Here is a 23,314-nt window from a genome sequence, read left to right on the forward strand (position 1 = left end):
CACGCAGGTCGTGTGATCTTGACCTACGGATAGATTTTGAGCACTTCAAGTGCTTCGAGCGCTTCGATCTCCCTTGATTTCAAAAGCTTTGAGGTTTTTAACGGATACCGCTGCTGCCACATCAGCAGCAGTGCTCGAAATTTATCATCGCCCGTGATCTTGTATATCACGAGGATTTGCTGCATCAATTAACCTATATCTTGTACCATTCATTTATGTTGTTAACACATGTGCACGTGCGTGTGCATGTGCGTGTGCGTGTGCGTGTGCGTGTTAAAGTGGCTGGCAAAGGATGTGAGTACAACCTCTAGCAGTGCCTGTTAATAGTTCAGATACAGGTGGTCAACTGTAGTACATTAAATAGACCTACAAAGGTCGAACTCCTGCTTCAAATAACTAAAGAAATAGTAGCATGGATCCAAAGGAAAAGAGACGTGAGACTCATGAAACACAAAAAAGTCTTCTTTCAAAAACCTTACCAATCCAGCGACATCCAATATAGTGGTGATACTGTCAATGTGCTTCTTCCCTGCAACTGAGCAGGCTGGAAACTTCTTCTTGAGTGATCTCTCAAACTCCAAGATGTGATGTTTGATATACCTTTCGACTGTAGTTACTTTGATCAATTTACTTGGGTCCACTTTCCCCAATCTTTCGATGTATACAGGTCTTCCTTCTTTGTCCAGCCCATGGTAGCCCTGTGGGTAGTATTTGCGCACTTCCTCTAGCTCCGTATAATCAAAGTCCTATATAAGGATAAAGAAGCTAATAAAAATGAGCATATGAGAACCCCTCTGTTCAGAAATCCACAAAAATTTACAGGAAAAACTTTCTCTGCAAGTGGGAGTGTATCACCTCCTCGATTGTGTCAACACCAAAAGATTCTCTCCAGTCAAGCATGTTAGCCCACATGTTTTTTGTCTTTTCCAAATCAAATTTGCGAGCTTTCAAAAACCTGCAAGCCAGCAGTAAGGCAGTAAGGCAGTTCCCCAATGGTGTAGTATTTGCAAGATTAGGTTGCTCATTACTAGAGAAATTTCAAGCCTTGTGATTGCTTGAAACCAAACATGCAACAAATGCCACGACCAGCTTATATTGTTTACTTCAGTTCTTGAGGTAGCATGTCAAGGAAGCCATTCACAAAACAATTGGGCTACCTGAGAAGAGTGTGGTAGTCATCATGCCTTTTCGGCAAAAGACTCTCCCCTATTAAGACCTGCCGAAAGGCTTCTACAAATCTCTGCTCTTGCTCATCTCGGATGTCTTGAATCGCAAAATAATGGACAAGCCTGTGGGACTTCCTTGCTCGTCTCCTTAAAGAGTTCCTGATTCTATGTGAGTTAATCATAGCCCTTAGAGTTGCCATCTTTCTTTTGCCCTTTCTCTCATCATCTGTGTCGTGCTCTGCATCCGACTTCCTTTCCCGTCCCTCATAAGCCATGAACCCCCAGCTTTAAATTTCAACATCAACATTCAATAGGAAGTGTCTTGAAATCCTGCCCCAAAAACAATGGAGGCATTAGATATGAATGAACACATCATTAAGCAGTCTTATCAAAGGAAACATCAAAAAAACCACCCCAACAGAAACCATTTTATTTAAAACACGAAAATGGGAACTCTTAATTCTTTGAGGAATCAAACGCACAAACATTATTGCAACCCTTCTGACTTTGAATATGCTCGCTAATCCTGCAACCCCCCCAGCCTGCGTGTGTGGCCTGCTGCAGGCCACCTTCAGCATAAACCTCTCCCAGATAACTGAGCATGCTTTATACATCTTGCGCATGCTAGGGTTAGGGCGCATTAGACTTGGCACTTGGTTGCACAGCCAATGCATATGTATACACTTGTATGTTCTTGTGTCAGGTTTTAAAGTTAAGATTCTGCCTCTAGATCAAAGATGCAATTGGCCATCACATCCATCTGGCCAGTCACAGATTCTCTCTCTAGAAAGGTGGTCCATGCCAAACTCCGGAATCCTCATGTCCTGTGCACTAGCTCTCTCTCTCTCTCTCTCTCTCTCTCTCTCTCTCTCTCTCTCTCTCTCTCTCTCTCTCTCTCTCTCTCTCTCTCTCTCTCTCTCTCTCTCTCTCTCTCTCTCTCTCTCTCTCTAGCTTCTCTCTCCTCTCTCATCTCATCTCTCCAAAGAGTGCTGATATTCTCCCTGTAAACCTAATGTTCTCTCTAGACTGTTCTTTCTCTAAAACAGTTCAGTTCTCTTCTGGACTGTTCTCTCTCTAAAATCTGCTCTCATGTTCCCGCAAGAAGTTAAATCTGTATTTGAAAGAGAGCAGATTTCTTAAACTTTTTTTTCCCTTGCTTTTCGTGTCTTAATGCCATGAATGTAGCACCAAAAGGTGGCGCTATCCCTCCTCTATGCATTCCCTCTCACCAAAGGGGATAGCCCTGCATGCCAAGCCATACCTTGCATACCTCCCATGTATCTCGGCATAGAAGATACAAAGGCCATATAGCCTCCCTGATGCATCCATGGACTCGGCCTCTGTATCCAGGATAATTGGGCATACCCCCCGCCGTCTGCTATGTTGTTGCTTCAAAAAGGGCGTCGGTAGTCATTCAACAGAGTTAGCATCCTTGGGTGTTGGAGGACTTTGTTTCCTTCATTGAAGCCTGGATTTTAGAATCGTAGGCACCTTGATCTAAGAATTGTTTGAGTAGTGTCTTCATAGCCTTCTCTTGCATGTGCTTAGCATACCTTAATCCTTGGAATGCTCCAAGAGGTTGTGAACCTCTACCTTCCTTTCATTGTCATTGTTCCTCCACTCTTGTGTGATCTTCACCCCAACCCGTGTGCTCTTCATTCCTCGTCTTCTTCCTCTTCCACAATGACCTCCACCTCTTCATACCCTTCATATTGTGTTGTCACAAACTCAAGTTTGTGACATGGCATACTTGTCCCCAACTTATAAGTTTGGCCGAGGGGACAACAAGGAATTAGGGTTTTAAACTCTAACCCTACCCAACTTATTGAGCATAGCCAAGGAGTCTAAACCCTAAAAATAAAGGAGTTGATGTCACAATACAGGCACCACATGCCAATAGAAAAGAACAGACTGAAAAGACTTTTAGCACTTCAACAACAACTAAACTGAAAGAGAGAGACAACACACGACACGGAGTGGCGGAAATCCAGCCCAGAGAGTATTGGCCCCAAACCTTGGCGCCCCTTTCGGTATTTCTTTATATTGCATCAACACAGTACAAGCCGGTACTCCACGCTCTGCACCTTCTCCCAGAAGTGTGTCAGAGAATGAGCCCTAGCCTCATATTTAAAGGCCCTTGGCCAGTAAAAGCAGTTTACATGAAAAGCTTTAAACTCAAAAGCAACTGGTCCACAAGTTCCAAAAATCTGCCAACGCGTTTTGCGGAAATCCGTACAATTGCCACGTCAATAGCGCAAAATCCGAAAATCCGTACAATTCTGCCACGTCAGCACAGCCAACGCAAAATCCAAAAATTCATACAATTCTGCCACGTCATCAGCTCCACGCGTGTGTGTGTGTGTGGGGTCTTGCTTTATTTTATTCTCTTGTGTCACTTGGGCTGTCACGATTGTGACTATGTTAACAGCATTACATCTACTCCTAGTTGCAGATACGCGAAGTGCCATGCCAAGGAGAACCCCTACGCTTGGATGGTCACGACCCTTCGCTCAAGAGTCGTGCCTCTTCGCCAAAAGCCACACTCCTTCGACGATTGGTCACACCTCTTCGCTCTACGGGTGCGACTCTTCGCCCAATGGTTGCAACTCTTCGCCGAAAGGATGTGTCTTTACGTCTAAAGTCATGTCTCTTCACCAGGAGACATGTCTTTTCATTTGTGTCTCTTCATCTCCTATATAAGGAGCCTATTGTACTCACTTTCAAGCAGTCATTCAATCAATCAAACACAGAGTCTTTTGAGTCTTGTTTGTGAGTTCAGTTCAAGTTTCTTAAGTCTTAATCATGAGTTTAAGTACTTAATTAAGGATTAGTGAAACCGGCCTGTTCAATCCAAAAAGGGCGGTAGACTTTACTTTAAACCTTGATTTAGCTTTCACCCATTATTAGTCGTCTATTTTACCTGTACTTTCAAGACACAACAAAGGGGAGAGGGATACAGGCTGCTAGATTGCACCTGTATGAGTAGACGGACACCAGATTGGCCCCTAACTTAGGCGCCCCTTTCAGTATTTCTTTATTGTTCAAAAGAGGGAATAAACGTTGTGGTTCCCTACAAGCTGCCCCGCACAAACTCGGCTGAATTTCCACTTTTCCAGCCCGATTTCGGCAGCATAACTGTACTAGAACCCTTCACAGTCAGTATTCCCACGCATTGAATGACTTTCCCGACGCATACGGGCACTTTGCAAAACCTGGCGAGAATCTGCAGCACGCTGAATTCTCTGTTTTCAGCCCTGAAAATGCGCCAGATCACCTGTACAACGGTCCCCTTACGTCCCCGAACCTCCTGGGGGTATTAGGGTCCGTTTAGGGCCAAAACCCTAAACCTGCAAAAATACACAGCAGGCTGTAATTCACTGTTTCGGGCTCCGTTTCGCGTGCCGGTCGCATCCGTAGCAAGTCCTCGAGCTCCCGCACCTGTAGGGCTACTTGCCCTTTGAATCGGACGAGATTTCTGGCGTGAAACCTCTCCGAATTCACCTGTACCTGCGGGGGGATTAGTGATAACACAGTTGGTGACTCTGCAAGTTCACCTTCTTCCATCCACTTAGCATGCATTGGTGGATAGTTTCTGAACTTTACCAAGTAACGCCTAGCAACCTTGCCTTTCACTTTCCTTTCTTTGTGTGCCAAAATCTGTTCCGGGACCAAGATCTCGTCAAGTTCCTCGACTTCCGGCTGATCTTCAGCTGGCATATCTTCTGGCACATCACCCACATAGGGTCTGAGAAGACTCACATGAAACGCATTGTGAGTCTTCCAACTGTCAGGCAATTTCAGCCTATATGCAACATCACTAATTATGTCGCATACTTGAAAAGGCCCATAGTAACGCATGCTGAGCTTTGGAAACAGTCTTTCCTTGCCCTTCATCTTCTTTAACCTTGCCTTTTCAAAGCGTAAAAGCACCCAATCACCAAGTGAATATACCACTTCACGACGGTGACGATCAGCTGCTTTCTTTTGCTTTGCCTGAGTCCTTTCTAAGGCCACTTTGACCTTCTTGTACATTTCATCCATGTCTTGAACATACTTATCTGCTTCAAATATCTTGTCCTTTGTATGCAGTATGGGAGGAACTTTCTTGCCACCTTCAACTATCTCAAAAGGTGCCTTGCCAGTTGATGAATGCACAGTATTATTGTATGCATACTCCACCAATGGCAAATATTGCTCCCACTTTCCTTTATGCTTTGACACATAACACTTCAACAGATCTAGGACAATAGAATTTGCCTCTTCTGACTGCCCATCTGTTTGAGGATGAAATGACGAAGAGAATTTGAGCGTGGTGCCCATATTCTCAAACAAGCCTCTCCAGAACAAACTTGTCATGCGTGGATCACGGTCGCTAACAATCGACTGTGGCATGCCATGATACTTGAAAATATTGCTCATAAACAAGCGTGCCATCTGATCTGGCTTTATCTTCTTCCTGACAGGAATAAAATGAGCCTGTTTGCTGAATCTGCAAATAATGGTCCAAATACCATCGTTTACTGTCTGCGTTCTCGGAAGATCAAAGATAAAATCCATAGCAATACTTTCCCATGGTTTATCTGGAATAGGTAGTGGTTGCAATAACCCTGGTGCCTTTTGCCTGTCAAACTTGACCTTTTGGCATATTAGGCATTCTCGCACAAAGGCATCCACATCCCTTCTCAATGTAGGCCAATAGAAGAATGTCTCAACCGCTTTAACTGTAGCATCGATACCACGATGCCCTGCATACGGTGGGACATGACTCTCTTCCATAACTTTGTGTCGCAATGGCTTTGTGACACACAATCTGCCATGCATCATCATGAACCCATCTTTAAGAAGATAGTGTTCATGACGTTGTCCATCCATTAGTTGCTCGAAGACCCTTGCAAAATCTTCATCATTTGCATATTGTTCTCTCATATCATCAAGTTCATGATGATAAGGAATCGACACAGCTGAAATTTGTGGCTTCCTTAACAAGGCATCAGCCACAACGTTCTTCTTGCCTTCCACATGCACAATCTGAAAATGGAACATGGACAAGATATTTGCCCATCACATATGCTTCTCAGATAACTTTGTTTGTGTCAAGAAGTATCGCAAGGTCTGATGGTCCGTTTGGACAACAAAGTCTGCACCTAGCAGGTAGTGTTTCCAACTTAAGAGCGCATGAATCACAGCCAGTAACTCTTTCTCATAGACCTGCATGGTCATCTCTGGCCCTTGCAAAATTCTGCTCTCATAGGCTACTACCCTGCCATCTTGCATTAGCACTGCACCAATGCTACTACCACAGGCATCACACTGGACCACAAATGACTTCCTAAGATCTGGCAACACAATGACTGGATCTGAAGTCATCTTTTCCTTTAAGAGATTAAAAGCTGAAATCTCTTTTTGAGTCCATCTAAAGGTAACTGCCTTCTTTTGAAGAGCATGTAAAGGTGAAGCAATCTCAGCGAAATTTCGGATAAATCTTCTGTAATAGGAGCATAGTCCCAAAAAGCTTCGGACATCATGCACCGTCTTCAAATTTGGCCATGACTTGATCGCTTCAACTTTTGCAGGATCCATTCTGACACCATCCTTTGAGACAATGTGTCCCAGAAAGTGAATCTCTTCCAGAAAAAACTCACTTTTCTTTGCATTGATGAGCAACCTATGACTGCATAGCTCTTTGAACACAATGGCCAAGTGATGCCTATGCTCCTCTTCATTCTTTGAGTAGACTATCATGTCATCAAAGAATGTACCAACAAACTGCTGGTGTGGACGGAAAATTCTGTCCATCATCCTATTGAACGTAGCAGGAGCATTTGTGAGACCAAAGGGCATCACTAAAAATTCGTAAAGGCCAAACGTCGTTCTAAAAGCAGTCTTGTGCACATCCTCTGATCTAATGCGGATCTGATGGTACCCACTCTTTAGATCTATCCTGCTAAACGTAGCTGCTCCTTCTAATTTGTCCATAATATCATCAATTCTAGGTATAGGAAACCTATTCTTGATGGTATTCTTGTTCAGTGCACGGTAGTCGATGCACATACGCCATGAGCCATCCTTTTTCTGCACCAACAACACTGGAGAACAGAATGGAGATGAACTGGGCTGAATCAGCCCCTTTTCTAACAGCTCCTGTACTTGGCCCATTATCTCTTTCTGCTGAGCCGCACTAACCCTGTACGGAGGCTTATTTGGTGGGCTACTGCCTGGCACCAAATCTATCGCATGGTCCTCATGTCTCTCTGGCAATAATTGAGACGGTAATGAATCGGAAAAACAGTCACTATACTGTTGTAAAAACATTGACCTTTCTTTATCTAGCACAGATAAATTTGATTCATCACAATCTGACACTTCACGTGCAAAAACCAAGTACGCAGAAAGATGCTTTTTCATTACAGAAGTAATAGCAAAAGCTGATACAGTAGGAATAGACTCCCCTTTAAGCTTTACATCCAGAATGTGAGTCTTTCCCCTGCTCTGTACAGTGATCTTTTTGTTGTAGGCATCCATGATTCCCTGTACACGAAACAACCAAGGAATACCTAACAACACATCACATCCGTCCAGTGGCATGATGTAAAATTCTTCAGCATCTACATAGGACTAGATATATAGACGCAACTTTCCAATGATGGGTGTCACAGCCTCTATATGGCCAGGACATGCCAAACTTGCCTCTGCTGTATACCCCATCTCTTCAGGTCTAATTCCCAACTTTGAAGCCAATTCTGGGGAAATGAAGTTGGCTTTGGCACCTGGATCAAAGAAGATAAGCACTGTTTGATCCCTGACCTTTCCGCATGCTCTGCAAAGCTCACTTGCATCTGAATTTAGCTTGTCGCCCACCATATCTGGCACTAGACCAGCCATGGGCTTCTTTCCTTTCCTGTCCTCCTTGTCTTCAGAATCAGCTGGCCTTTTCTTTGTAGGACAATTGTAAGCAATGTGGCCAGGCTGCTCACATATAAAGCATTTGTTCTCTGTCCTAAGGACCTTCTTTTGCTCTTCTGACTTGCGAGGAAAACGTCTTTTCCATTTCTTTGCTGGTCCTTTTTCTGATTCAGCCGTAGCTTTGTATTTCCCTGCGTTGGCTGACTCCTGAGTCCCTTTAGGAGCCTCATTGGGAACGTGCTTCTTGGCTGAATTTTTCTTGCCTGATCCTGCCTTGACGCCAGTGTTAAATTCACAATCTTCTCCCTTGAGCAAACCATTGCCAGTGTTTGCTACCTCGATGAGCTGCGTCAAAGTAGTGACTTTGGTCTTCGTGCAGTATTTTCTCAATCCTTTAGGTAGGCCACAACAGTATTTTTCAATATGTTCTGCCAATGGCACAAACCTATAGGAAGTTACTGGAAGTAGAGCTTTCCAAAACTTCCGATTGTAATCATCCAGATTTCTGCAAGTGGCAGCATTTAGCTGGTGCCATTCTGTCATGACATCTGCTTCAAAGTCATCACATAACCATGCTGCTGCAAAAATCTGCTTGAAGTAAATCCATGTGGACGGAGCTTGCCCTTGAAGCAATAAAGTTGTCCACCATTGTCCCGCATTCCCTGTCAAGAAAGTGGTTGCCTTGCGGACCTTTGAAGCCTCTGTAAAGTTTCCCCCTGCATAGGCCTTGTCAAACTACTGGAGGAATGAGAGAGCCTTCTTCCTGTCATCAAACCCTGTAAAGGTTGTGAATGACACACCTTTGCCACCTTCTTTGTACGGAGTTGGCCTCTCCAGCGGCGTTAAATTGTCATATGGAAGTGACTGAAACATGGGAACACTATTAGGGTTCATCTGTGTTCCTTAGCCGCTATTAACTTGACCTGGAAATGCCATATTTGGCTGCTGATTTGTAATTCCAGCCATACCAAAATTTGCCAGTGGCATCCCAAATTGGCCCTGAGTGCTCTGAAACCCTGGTAGCATGCCTGTGACACCATACATGGGGTTAGGCATCATCGTTTGAGCACCCCCAAACACTGTTCCTGGCGTGTAAAACTGATTTCCAGGTGCATGACCAGCCATGCTCTGGAATACCGATCCACCTCCAAAATAGCCAGGATGTACTGAAGGTGGTGGGAAGACCTGTTGCATAGCCTGTAGGTTGCTTCCCTGCCCATTAGAACCAGCTATAGGCTGCTGAAAGGTGGCGGGCTGACCTGGTACAACCTGAAAGACTGGCATCTCAGCCACCTGTTCTTGCACCTTAGGCACAGGTTGTGGAGAATGCATGTTCTCCGTCAAGTGTACAGGTGTTTCCATTCATTGTGCAGTATGAATCACCTGTGCTCGAGCCTTAACAGGCTTTTGAATATGATCCAGTGACCCAACTTGCTGAGACGGAACAGGAGGTTGCAGAAAAGCTAAAAACCTCGGGTTCTGCATTACTTGTGTGAACATAGCCACAGCAGTAGCCAACTAGGTCCTGAATATATCGTCATCTGTCTGTGGTGGTCTTGACGACTCACCCACTTCATGTGTCTGTTGACCCTGTGAAGAGGAAACCTCTTCAGTCACATCATCTGGTCTGTCAGCCATAATTGCAATTCCCTGTGTCTTCAAACCCAAAACTGACCAAGGCTCACTTCTATGGGAAAAAGTGATTTAATCCCATCGATGGAACCATGAAACCGGCCTGTTCAATCCAAAAAGGGCGGTAGACTTTACTTTAAACCTTGATTTAGCTTTCACCCATTATTAGTCGTCTATTTTACCTGTACTTTCAAGACACAACAAAGGGGAGAGGGATACAGGCTGCTAGATTGCACCTGTATGAGTAGACGGACACCAAATTGGCCCCTAACTTAGGCGCCCCTTTCGGTATTTCTTTATTGTTCAAAAGAGGGAATAAACGTTGTGGTTCCCTACAAGCTGCCCCGCACAAACTCGGCTGAATTTCCACTGTTCCAGCCCGATTTCGGCAGCATAACTGTACTAGAACCCTTCACAGTCAGTATTCCCACGCATTGAATGACTTTCCCGACGCATACGGGCACTTTGCAAAACCTGGCGAGAATCTGCAGCACGCTGAATTCTCTGTTTTCAGCCCTGAAAATGCGCCAGATCACCTGTACAACGGTCCCCTTGCGTCCCCGAACCTCCTGGGGGTATTAGGGTCCGTTTAGGGCCAAAACCCTAAACCTGCAAAAATACACAGCAGGCTGTAATTCACTGTTTCGGGCTCCGTTTCGCGTGCCGGTCGCATCCGTAGCAAGTCCTCGAGCTCCCGCACCTGTAGGGCTACTTGCCCTTTGAATCGGACGAGATTTCTGGCGTGAAACCTCTCCGAATTCACCTGTACCTGCGGGGGGATTAGCCGCTAGCTAATCCAGTACCTGTGCAAGAGGCTCTTGCCTCGGCAATCGCGCATGAACCCACACAACTGTACATTGGTCAAATGAAGAGCCCACTAGAGGGGCATAACATACTGCCAAAGGGGAGAGAGAGGGCAGTGCGTAGCGTGCAGGGCATCACTCCTGGCACCGCACTGTGCATAAGAGGGAAAGCAAGCACTCCATAGCTCTTAACCTGTGACCGAGACTTGCAAAATGAGCCTCCCAGCTATAAATCACGTTTTTGCCTTCTCTATAAGTAGTAAACTGGCCTCAGAGTGCCAAGTGTCACTCATTTGTGCATTTTCCCCCTTTAGACCCTCGGGTCTAAAAATATCTCACCTGCAGCCTCTGTTGATTTGGCCACAGAGTAACAAAATGATCCCCATGTCAAACTGCACGTAATGACGCGAAGACATTTTCAGGTCCCAAAATAGTAGTTCCCTAAATTTTAGGAGATGCTGCCATTGTATCTTTCTAGGTCATCCGACCCTCTTTGTACACTGCGGCCACATCCAGAACTGAAATGTAGCCTCTGTAGCAAAGGATTCCACTTTGGCTAGTCAATAACCCCACTTGGCTAACCATAGTCCTTGTCCAACCTTAGTGCTCTCTTGCCCTCAGGCCTGGACTCCCTCTGGACAGTTCCACTAGCTATGCAATGCAGGGCAGTTAGATTTCCTGAGGGGTGTTTCCAAAAAGTGAAAGTAAATAGATAATAAGAAAGAAATCAACAAAAAGGATAGATAGTAGTCACACGCTGGTGACAATTAGTACCTAGAATCCTTACAATGGTATCAGAGCAAAAAAAGTTCTCGGGACCCAAAGGTTGTGAGCCTCTCACCCTCACCGCTACACTCTATCCCCTTCTAGAAGTTGCATGCAAGCAGAAGAAAGATGAAATTCAACTTCTTCGTTGATGGTATGAGGTAACATGAATTTATCTGTTCCAATTACATAAAATAAAAGACAGAAGAGCTATGTGTGTGTGTGCGGCGTACCCGAAAAGCTCGCACCCCTTCGTCGGATTACGCCTCTTCGCGCCTGTGTACTCACACCCTTTCCTCTGAAAGGACATTGCCCTAGCAAACAAGTACCTCCTCGCATTCACACCCCTTCATGCAAAAGGATGGGCCTCTTGATGTTGGACTGCTAAATCAGTGGGCTGAATTGTGCCTTTTTACTCGGCTAAGGATCCTTTGCATGACATGGTACTCGTGCCTTCCCTTCTTGCGCACACCCTTTCCAAGGCACCCCTTGGCGCACCCTCTTTCATGCTTAACACTGCTGGGTTGAAACGTTGCTGGCTGCTCACGTTTTTCTGCGTTAAAAGTTTTGCTGGGTTTTTTTCAACGCACCAGCAAGCCAGCGTACCTTTTCTTTTAAAAGCCCTTTGGCCGGCCAATGCACCTAACTTAACCCCTAATGTGTAAGCCCTCTTAAACGTGCCCCTTCAATAAATTGAAGTTACGTACAACAGCCATGTCAGCCAGCGTCTCATCGTGGGTGCGAATTCAGCCAGAATATAGCTTTTGGGGCAGCAGCGAATTTGGAAAACAAAACCCAGCGTGGGTTCAACAGATTTGTAAGTCTCATTACCCCGGATATTGGCAATCACCCACCCTTCGCCCACAACATGGTTTCGCTACCCCCTTGGTGCCTAGTTTGCAGACGAGCACAGCCCAATAATGGTTCAGCATACTCTCTTCTCCCAGTAGCTATTGCTACATAATCGGCGACGACAATATATTACCGAAGATCCGATAGCAGTTTTCAAAAAGGAGATGGCAGCAACTTCAACAAGCCTTGCATTGATTCACACTCGCTTGGATCAGATGCAAATGCAAACCTCTTCTCGGAGTCAACCAACAACTTCTCGGACAATACATGCATCTTCTTCCGACGCTTCAGTGATCGACGAGGCAGAACCACTCAAATCAAAGGCTTCAGAACTCAAATTTTTCTGGCACAAAGCATGGTTTCTCAAAGACAACTAGACACAAAGTACCTTCGTGCGAGCAACAAAAGTCTCAGTATGAATATTCTTGGAAATGCTACAGTTCTAAGCAACCAACTTCTCATTGGAATCATCAGCAACAAAAGCAGCAATATGAAGCTTCCAACGGATCATCAACGATATCAAGATGGGCTTACTAAGTGGCACATATATCCGACCCTAGTCGAGTACTCGGTCGTGAATCCCGCAATGCCGGACAAGTTCCCCCTCGCGAGCCATGCCCTACATTTAAGTCTTTCTTATCTGATGGTGGTAAAGTTGAAGATTTATTGATCCTTTCCTTGTGCAAGAGGATCCTTCAGAGGTCTAAGAGGCAACAACTCCCTCGACCTCCCCCTTCTCTATTGGAAGCCTTAATACCCGCTGAAACAGCTGAAGATTCAGAAGATTCTGGTTCTTGTGCGACAACGAACAAGCACAGGACCCCTTCTATGGCCGTGATCTAGGCAGAAAAAGTCGCCTCATCACCGCCCTTGCAGAATACACTCTTTGTCTCTAAACAAATACCAAATGCAATGGTGAATGATAATTTTTCAAACTTGAAGACTTCAATTCTTTCCTTCAATGGTGCAAAGGATAAAGCAGATACAGACTCTTGCAGCACGACTTTAGTCGTTGCAAATGAATCTTTGGACACAACTTGTTCTATTGATAAACCTTTACAAATGGATATACCTCCAAACACTACTCTCTCTCAGTCTACAACATCCCTTCAGAAGGTTCTTATTGTTCCAGACAAACCAATGGAATACCTTACAGATTTACAACCAGTGGTCATCACTCAACAGAAAACTCAAGTCAGTTTACCAATAATTTCACTCGAAGCAGATAAAAATTCAATCTTTTATTGGACAAAGCTCGAAGTTACAAATGACTTTGACAAAGACACTTATCAAGTTGCAAATATGATCAGTTTTCAGTTTGGAAAAATAGTTATGGTCAATAACAGTGCCATGACATGGGACTTAACAGAAAGAGCTTTGGATGCAGAAGCACAACAACAATACATTTCCTTCTCCCGGCGTTTCTACAACTACCCTGGGTTTTATTTAAAGAGGGAGGGAATGTCACGATTGTGACTATGTTAACAGCATTACATCTACTCCTAGTTGCAATACGCGAAGTGCCATGCCAAGGAGAACCCCTACGCTTGGATGGTCACGACCCTTCGCTCAAGAGACATGCCTATTCGCCAAAAGCCACACTCTTTCGACAATTGGTCACACCTCTTCGCTCTACAGGTGCGACTCTTCGCCCAATGGTTGCAGCTCTTCGCCGAAAGGATGTGTCTTTACGTCTAAAGTCGTGTCTCTTCACCGGGAGACATGTCTTTTCATTGTGTCTCTTCGTCTCCTATATAAGGAGCCTATTGTACTCGCTTTCAAGCAGTCATTCAATCACTCAAACACAGAGTCTTCTAAGTCTTGTTTCTGAGTTCAATTCAAGTTTCTTAAGTCTTAATTATGAGTTTAAGTACTTAATTAAGGAATAGTACCTAGAGTCCTTACATGGGCCCCATCGGACGGGGTCGCATAAGTTGGAAAAAACTTCTTCTTCTTCGTCTGCTTATTCTTAGGGTTTAGGCCCCTTGGCCGAGATCTGCAAAGTGGCTCCATTCTTCAGTGGCTTGACATGTCAGCAGTTTGTGACATACACCCTTCTTGAAAGAAAGTAATCGTCCGCGATTACAGCATATCTGCAAAACAACTCAAGTTAGCTCAAAAATTTCCGAGACAATCAGTTTGCTCTTTTTTTGTTAAGGAGTTGGCTTCTCCTTTCGTCCCAATCGAACTCCTGATATTCCGGCGTAGTCAAATTAGCCATCACACCCAGACATCATTGATCTTCCATGGGTGTCTTGATGCACTAAAATTACATACCCAGGCAATCTCATCCAATTAGGAATATTCAGTGGTTGGCACATCACAATGCAACACAAATGCTCACATATGCATGTTACAAGACATAGAAACATAAAGTCGCCGATGAACACTCCCCCCGCAAATAACCATCAAGGTCCGAGCCATATGAGTTGTTCAACGACTCCCTCATCACTACTCCCGCAAATAGCCTAAAAAGATCCGAGCCATGAGATATAGAGGCCTTTTAGAGTCAAACGCCCCCCAGACCGCAGCCTATGTTGTTTGGAGGTGCTGAGAGTAACGACTGCTCAGACTTCTTAATACCCCCCCATAAATAACCATCCAGGTCCGGGCCATGAGTAAAAACAACACTTTCAATCATTCAATACTCCCCCCGCAAATAACCACAAGGGTTCGGGCCATGAGTATGAACAAGCATTCTCACACATCATTTCTCACTACTCCAACCTGGAAGTAAAAATTACCAATCATTGAAACTAGTATAAAACCAAAGTCAGACAATTCAAATCAGCACCAAGACAGCTTTAAAACAGAATCCATTTCAAACAATACTTTCTAAAACAAAGTTCAAAAGTATCTAGCTATAAAACAACTAGAGAGTTCATTCAGGGTTTTGTTCGGACAACCGACCTTTGAGGACGACTAGCTTGCCCTTTTGCATCAGGGTGATGGTTCGTTTCGAACCTGGAGAGTTGCGTCATTCTTGTCATGCCAAGGCATGCCCAAGAGAGCGTCGCAATTGCCCAAATTCATAATGTGGAAATCAGCTTTTCCATGATAATCTTGGATAGTCACTGGAAGAGCACCAATGAGCGATACCACTTGCCAAGTCCTTGGAGCAGGCGGTTGTGTCGCGATTGAGCTCCACCATTGCATAGCATTATTTTTAAGAAATCCTACTGCTCGAGAAATCTTGGATTCTTCCGTATAGTTCCCCAAAGCATAGATGTTGTCGAATTGCTGTAGGAATTACAATGCTTCCTTATGATCTTTCACCTCGGAAAGAGTGAAAAAATTAATTGTCGTGCCGCCATCCTTGAAATCTTTGGGTTGGCTAGGCACATATCTCGGGTATGGATGATAAGGGTATCCATGTTCCATATGGGCTCCAACCATTGTAGCCTGGTGGCGGTGGTGGTGGGGGAGGTGGGGCAATGGCGGTGGCAAAGGCAGTTGCACTGGATCAAGGTCAGATGGCTGCACCATATTCCTGAAGACTCCCCCGATCGGAATAGACCGCTGAGAAGGTTGCCGGTTAAAAGCTCTCGTACTTTCTGGTGTCGGAGGAGGTACCACCTAGGGCATCAGAGGGGATAACATGTAGTTTAAAAATTGTTGAAAACTTTGCAGCATCGGAAGATTCTACAAAGGATGCCCGAAAGAATGTCGTGAAGCTCGGCGAGAAGAAACTGCAAATATTCTGTTGAATCCATGAACGCCTTTATGGCTTATGCCCTATAAGACAAAGCGGTGAGGATGGGGTGGGAGTGGCTGATAAGTCCAAGGTCGAGACCCGAAGATACTTCAAATAAGATTCCAATAGACTTTGGAAGCGCCGGTTTGCTCTGTTTGCTCTTTTGTAGGACCGGTATGCTTTCAGAAAAGCACACGCCTGATGCTCTGATACCACTGTCAACAAGACGGGCACCACGTGCCAATAGACAAGAACAGACTGAACAGACTTTTTGCATCTCGATAGCAACTGAATTGAAAGAGAGACGACACACAATATTCCACCCCAGAGAGTATTTGCCCCAAACCCTGGCGCCCCTTTCGATATTTCTTTATATTGCATCAACACAGTACAAGCCGGTACTCCACGTTTTGCACCTTCTCCCAGAAGTGTGTCAGAGAATTAGCCATAGCCTCATATTTAAAGGCCCTTGGCCATTATAAGCAGTTTACGTGAAAAGCTTTAAACTCAAAAGCAACTGGTCCAAAAGTGCCAAAAATCTGTTAGAGCATTTTGCGGAAATCCATACAACTGCCACGTGTAACAGACTTGGACATTCCAAGTCGAGAATCTACCGCAACACCACAAAATATCACTTCAAAACAGTTCACAGTTCACAATTGATTCAACAATGGCTCGACAGAGTTCCATGCCTAGAGGTAATGGCCCCAAAGACTGGCGCCCCTTAGGTATTTCTTTTTGTAATAATCTGCAACTCAAAGTACAATGCGAGTGGGAGGCTCTCACTCTCAAACTCTGCGTCCAGATGCTCTGCAGAGTGGGAGGCCTGCCCACTTATCTAAAGAGTTTACAAGGGATGCTAAAAGCAGAGCCCAAAAGCTTCAAACAAAAGCTGTAAAAAAATAAAGCATGCTCAATATTTTCTCTCACAAGGCCTGCTTGTAAAAATTAAAGCAAAAGCTCTCTCCTCTTTTCTCCTACACACTACGTAGCCAGAAAAGCAGCCCAAGGCTTCTGTAAATTGCGCCGCAAAACGGGGGTGTCTGTACGGCAGGCCACGTCAGCAGCATTCAGCATGAAATGCCGAGGGGGGGGGGGGGGGGGACTGTACGGACAATGCCACGTCAGCAGTCTTAGCCGGTTCCTCCGCGGGTCTGTCCATGCCAAAGGGGGGAATAGGTGTGTGTGTGTGTGTGAGTGTACTAGGCAGCCACATCACACAACTGGGCAGCCACGTCACCAGTTTGTGACATACCCCCCTCTTGAAAGCATTGTAATCGCCCTCGATTACGCCTTCAAAATAGACACAATCCATAAACTGTCTTAGCAGACACTGACTGTTAGTACTGACGCACTAAAAACACACATCTAGCACATGTACCAATTGACAATCATACCACACAGTAAATACAGCGTGCTGAATTTACTGATTTTGGGCAAGAATCAGAGGGTCATTGCCAGCAGAAGTGAGTTCTAGCAGGGGAATTGGTTTCGTGCAAGTTTTGGGGCTGTTATGTTGTCGAAATTTGGCCAAAACAGGTGGTATCTAGCAAGATACAGGTAAAGGATTCACAGGACTCTACTTTGTAATTTACCCTCTCAAAGTATAAAGAAATACCGAAAGGGGCGCCAATTTTGGGGCCTACAAGTTGTCCGCGTCTGCTCGGAGCATTCTAGCTTCCGAGTTGTGTGTGTGCTTGAGTGATAATTCCCGTCGCAGGTTTCCTTTGCACGTTCTCTCTGTGTGTGTTTAAAGTAAAGAATTTCGGGTGAAAGCCAAAGCCTACCGCCCTACGGGCCGGTTTCAAGGTTCCATTGCCGGGATATCAATCACTTTTTCCTCAAGAAGTGAGCCTTGGTTGTTTTGGGTAAATAGTACAGGAACGCGGGATTACACTATTGCCGACAAAGGGAAGGGCATTATGGAAGAGGGTTCCTCTTCGAAGGACATACAGGAAACTGCTACGGTGTTCGAGATTGGTGAGAGCTCACGGCCACGTCTGTCTGTGCCTCCTGTTGATGTGAATGTCCCTCCAGTAGTACAGGGCTTTATGATTGGGCAACTTGAGGATGATGCGTTCAGGACTCAGTTAGTTGCCGCGGTGAATGTCTTTTCGCAACTGGTGCGGAATCCAAGGTTTATGGAGTTCTTGCAAACGCCACCAGTGCAACAACAAAATAGGCAACCTACACCACATACAGAGCTTGTTGAGGCTCAAGCCCGAGAACTCATGCGACTCAACAGGGTAGAGAACACTCGCATGTTGCGGAGTTAGGGGCTCCAAAATAGGTTCCTCCCGTGCTTGAACAGGTGACTAGAACATCTATACAAGTTATGCCAGTTCAGACCACCACCTTTCAGAGCCCCCATGCTGTCCTGAATGGACAAGGAAGTGGTTACCTGGCAATGCACCCAGTTTTTCCACCACCCACGGTACATCCTGGGTATTTCGGGGGTGGATAAGTGTTCCAAAGTATGGAAGGTTATGCGCCTGGAAGTTAGCCGTACATGCCAAGAACAGTGTTTGGGGGTATGCAAGGCATGATGCCAAATCCCATGTATGGTAGTATCCGCATGCAGCAAGGTTTTCAGTGCAACCAAGGCCAGTTTGGGGTACCACAGGGTCATTTTGGCATGGCTGGTTTTTTTGGACAGCAAGCAGATATGACACCTTTGACGCAAAATGTTAATGGCCAAGATATGCCGATCATGCCTACTACAGTGCCCATGTTGCAAACCATTCCTTATGACAACTTGGGACCGGCGAAACCGAAAGCTTACAAAGAAGGTGGTGCAGCTGTAAAGTTCAGCACTTTCAATGGCTTCGAGGATAAAGCAAAGGCTCTCACTTTCCTCCAGCAGTTTGATACAACTTATGCAGGAGGGAATTTCAAAGAGGCCTCTAAAGTAAGAAAAGCTGCTACTTTCTTAAAGGACAATGCCCTTACATGGTGGACGACATTATTAATGCAAGGACAGGCACCCGCCACTTGGGTTTACTTCAAGCAAATGTTTGCATCTGCTTGGCTGTCAAATGAATTTGAAGTGGACGTCATGACAGATTGGCACCATCTTACTTCGGCTACATGCAAGAGCTTGCTGGAGTACAATCGGAGGTTTTGTAAAGCGTTACTCTCAGTGACCTCCTACAGATTTGTGCCATGGACAGAGCAGATAGAGTAGTACTATTGTGGGCTGCCTAAAGGGCTTCGTGATTACTATACCAAGAACAGAGTGGCTACCCTTACTCAGCTTATGGAAGTTGCTAACATTGGTCTTGCCTTGTTGAAAGGAGAGGACAGTGGGTTTCCGAGCAACGAGAAAGGCGGGCAGCAAAAGAAAAATTCAGCAAAGAAGCCCTTCGTGAAAACGGCTCCTGAAGCGTCACAGGGGTCGGAAAAGGCCACCAAAGACAAGGATTCAGCCGGGACTTCTGGAGTGCAGACAAAGAAACAGAAAAGGAAGCCTTTTGTGCGCAAGTCGGTCGAGGAAAAGAAGGTCCTAATGTCTGAAAAAAAATGCTTTATATGCGAGCAACCTGGTCACTTTGCTACCAATTGTCCACAAAGGAAAAGACCAACTGACTCTGATGATAAAGAGGACTAGAAAGGCAAGAAGCCTAAACCCACGGCAAGTTTGGTGCCAGATATGGTGGGTGATAGACCCAGTATAGATGCCAGTGAGTTATGCAGGGCATGGGGTAAAGTTAGGGATCATACGGCACTCATCTTCTTTGATCCAGGTGCCAAAGCAAACTTTATCTCACCAGAGCTAGCTATGAAGCTGGGCATCAGAGCTGAAGAGATGGGGTACACAGCAGAGGCAGGGTTGGCATGTCCTGGCCACTCAGAGTGTGTTACTCCCATCATTAAAAAGTTGCGTCTGCATATTCAGTCGTATGTGGACACAAAAGAGTTTTATATCATGCCAAATTCCGTGGATGTTCAGAGTACATGGCGTGCTGGATGTCTTCGGCAAGACGATCACCTTTCAGCATAGGGACAAAACTCATGTTTTGGATGTAAAGCTCAAAGGGGAGTTTGTCCCTATTGTATCTGCTTCTGCTATCACTTCTGTAATAAAGAAACATCTTTCTGTGTACTTGATTTTTGCACGTAATGTCTCAGATAATGATCAATCAAATTTATTTGTGTTAGATAAAGAAAGGTCAGCATTTTTGCGAGAGTTTAGTGACTGTTATTCTAATTCATTACCGTCGCAATTGTCGCCAGAGAGACCTTAGGACCATCGGATAGATTTGGTGCCAGGGTGTAGTCCACCAAATAGACCTCCCTATAGGGTTAGCGCGGCACAGCAGAAAGAGATTATGGGCCAGGTTGAAGAGTTATTAGAGAAGGGGCTGATTCAGCCTAGTTCTTCACCCTTTTGCTCCCCAGTGCTCCTAGTGCAGAAGAAGGATGGCTCATGGCGCATGTGTATTGATTACCGTGCGTTGGATAAGAATACCATCAAGAATAGGTTTCCTATTCCTAGAATTGATGATATTCTCGATCGTTTAGAGGGTGCTGCAATTTTTAGCAGGATAGACCTTAAGAGTGGGTACCATCAGATTCGTATAAGGCCAGAGAATGTGCACAAGACTGCGTTTAGAGCGACATTTGGTCTTTATGAGGTTCTAGTGATACCGTTTGGTCTAACAAATGCTCCTGCCACGTTCAACAGAATGATGGACCGGATTTTCCACTCGCATCAACAGTTTGTTGGGACATTCTTCGATGACATGATAGTCTATTCGAAGAATGAAGAGGAGCATAGGCGTCACTTGACCATTGTATTCGAAGAGCTGCGCAGTCACAGGTTACTTGTCAATCCTAAGAAAAGTGAATTCTTCCTCTAAGAGATCCACTTTCTCGGCCACATAGTCTCAAAGGATGGTGTCAGAATGGATCCCGCAAAGGTCAAAGCTATTAAGACATGGCCAGACTTGAAGACTGTGGGGATTGTGTTCCTACTATAGAAGGTTTATCAGGAATTTTGCAGAGATAGCATCACCTCTCCTCGCTTTGCAAAAGAAAGAGGTCACTTTCAAATGGACCCAAAAAGAGATTTCAGCTGTTAGTCTCTTAAAGGAAAAGTTGACTTCAGATCCAGTTATTGTTTTGCCAGAGCTCACGAAGTCATTTGTGGTCCAGTGTGACACGTGTGACAGTAGCATTGGAGCAGTGCAAATGCAAGATGGACGGTAGTAGCTTATAAAAGCAGAATTTTGCAAGGGCCAGAGGAGACTATGCAAGTCTATGAGAAAGAGCTCTTGGCCGTGATTCATGCGCTTTCTAGCTGGAAGCACTACCTCTTAGGTGCTGATTTTGTTGTCCAAACAGATCATCAGACCCTGCGATACTTCTTGACACAATCAACGTTATCCGAAAAGCATATGCGATGGGCAAACATTCTTTGTATGTTCCACTTCCAGATTATGCATGTGGAAGGCAAGAAGAATGTTGTGGCTGATGCGTTATCAAGGAAGCCACAAATTTCAGCTGTGTCAATTCCTTATCATCATGAGTTAGATGACATGAAGGAACAGTATGCTACTGATGAAGATTTTGCAAGGATCTTTGAACAGTTGCAAGAGGGGCAACATCATGACCACTACCTCCTCAAAGATGGTTTTATGATGATGCATGGCAGACTTTGTGTCACTAGGCCATTGCGACATAAAGTCATGGAAGAGAGTCATGTCCCACCGTATGCAGGGCATCGTGGTATTGATGCAACAGTTAAAGCGGTAGAGACATTCTTTTATTGACCTACCTTGAGGAGAGATGTGGATGCCTTTGTGCGAGCATGCGTGATTTGCCAAAAGGTCAAGTTTGACAGGCAAAAGGCACCAGGGCTCTTACAACCACTGCCGATTCCGGATAAGCCATGGGAAAGCATTGCTATGGACTTTATCTTTGACCTTCCAAGAACGCCAATAGGGAATGATGGTATATAGACCATTATCTGCACGTTCAGTAAATAGGCCCATTTTATCCCTGTGAAGAAGAAGATAAAATCTGATGAGATGGCACGATTGTTCATGTACAATGTGTTGAAGTACCATGTTATGCCACAATCGATTATCAATGATCGTGATCCTCGCATGACCAGTTTGTTCTATAGAGGATTATTTGAGAACATGGGCACTACGCTCAAGTTCTCGTCTTCGTTTTATCCACAAACTGATGGGCAGTAAGAAGAGGCTAATTCTACTGTCTACGATCTGTTGAAATGCTATGTGTCAAATGATAAGGGCAAGTGGGAACACTTTGCCTATGCTTGAGTATGCGTACAATAATACGGTGCATTCGTCGACTAGCAAGGCACCTTTTGAGATTGTTGAAGGCAGCAAAAAGGTTCCTCCCATTTTGCATACAAAGGACAAGATCTTTCAGGCAGATCGATATGTTGAGAACATGGATGAAATGTATAAGAAAATTAAAGTTGCCTTGGAGAAGACTCAAGCAAAGCAGAAAAAGGCTGTTGATCGTCACGCTGTTATCACCTTGTGATTGGGTTCTGTTAAGGTTCGAAAAGGCAAGGTTTCCTAAGCAGAGCATGCGTTACTATGGGCCTTTTCAAGTGCTTGACAAGATCAGCGATGTGACTTACAGGCTGAAATTGCCTGATGCGTGGAAGATTCATAATGCGTTTCACGTGAGTCTTCTAAGACCCTTCGTGGGTGATGTGCCAGAAGATAATGCCAGATGAGGATCAGCCAGAAGTTGAGGAACTTAATGAGATCCTGGTACCTGAGCAAGTTTTGCTACCTAAAGATAGAAAAGTTGAAGGACAGGTTGCAAGACGCTACTTGGTGAAGTTCAAGAACTATCCGCCTATGGATGCAAAGTGGATGGAAGAGCATGAACTGTCAGAGTCACCAAATGTATTGCAGCTTTACCTTGAAACCTTTGGGTTACAGCCTACCTATGCCCCAACCCAACGTGTGCAAAGGAGGGGTAATGATAGAGCTAGCACATCAAATGTACATATGAATTCAGTGTAAGAGATGGAAATGACAAAAGTATGAAGGTCTCATTAAGTCATTTGTATCTATGTGTTACGACCTTTCTTGCGGATACATGCAATAATAAAAGAGTGCTAACAACACAAGATCATCAGTGACGTGTATTTATGGTATGCAATCAAGGACGTTTGCAATTTCAAGAGGGGGGTATGTCACGAGGACGTGGCAATTGCTAACCTTAGTTGTTGGTTTCTTTCCAATGATTTTTGTTTTATTTCTGAGCCCCTCTTTTCGAAGTTGCAAATGGTCGGACATTGTATGGCCAATGTGAACGGTAGTTTCACCCGCAGACAGGAAGTTGGTCGGCACAATTCGTATAGTAAGAGGATGTCTAGGCTCAATGCAAGGTCATGTAGATCCCCTCGTCGCACTTAGCAAGTTGGTGGATACTAGGAAGTGAACTCAATAAAGGCACAAAGTCAAGGTGGGATCACCAACAGAAAATATCCGACAATTGGGCCACATTGC

General features: G+C 44.9%; 1 protein-coding gene across 2 annotated transcripts in view; it reads right to left on the reverse strand.

Moving 5' to 3' along the window:
* The window catches only part of LOC147421541 (phosphatidylinositol/phosphatidylcholine transfer protein SFH12-like), a 54,618-nt gene that overhangs the window by 23,255 nt on the left and 8,049 nt on the right, over nt 1-23,314 (reverse strand). Inside the window, exons 2-5 of one of the 2 annotated variants that reach the window (XM_086503254.1) lie at nt 14,014-14,214; nt 1,158-1,496; nt 856-955; nt 480-746 (exon numbers count right to left, since the gene is read on the reverse strand). In XM_086503254.1, the coding sequence (XP_086359380.1) occupies nt 480-746; nt 856-955; nt 1,158-1,441 (651 nt within the window). In that variant the 5' untranslated portion in view covers nt 1,442-1,496; nt 14,014-14,214. The remainder of the gene's footprint in view (nt 1-479; nt 747-855; nt 956-1,157; nt 1,497-14,013; nt 14,215-23,314) is intronic. The other variant, XM_086503253.1, reaches the window with a different exon arrangement.

The sequence above is a fragment of the Adiantum capillus-veneris genome, chromosome 27, assembly GCF_014529385.1.
Source record: "Adiantum capillus-veneris isolate H3 chromosome 27, ASM1452938v2, whole genome shotgun sequence".
Taxonomy (NCBI): domain Eukaryota; kingdom Viridiplantae; phylum Streptophyta; class Polypodiopsida; order Polypodiales; family Pteridaceae; genus Adiantum; species Adiantum capillus-veneris.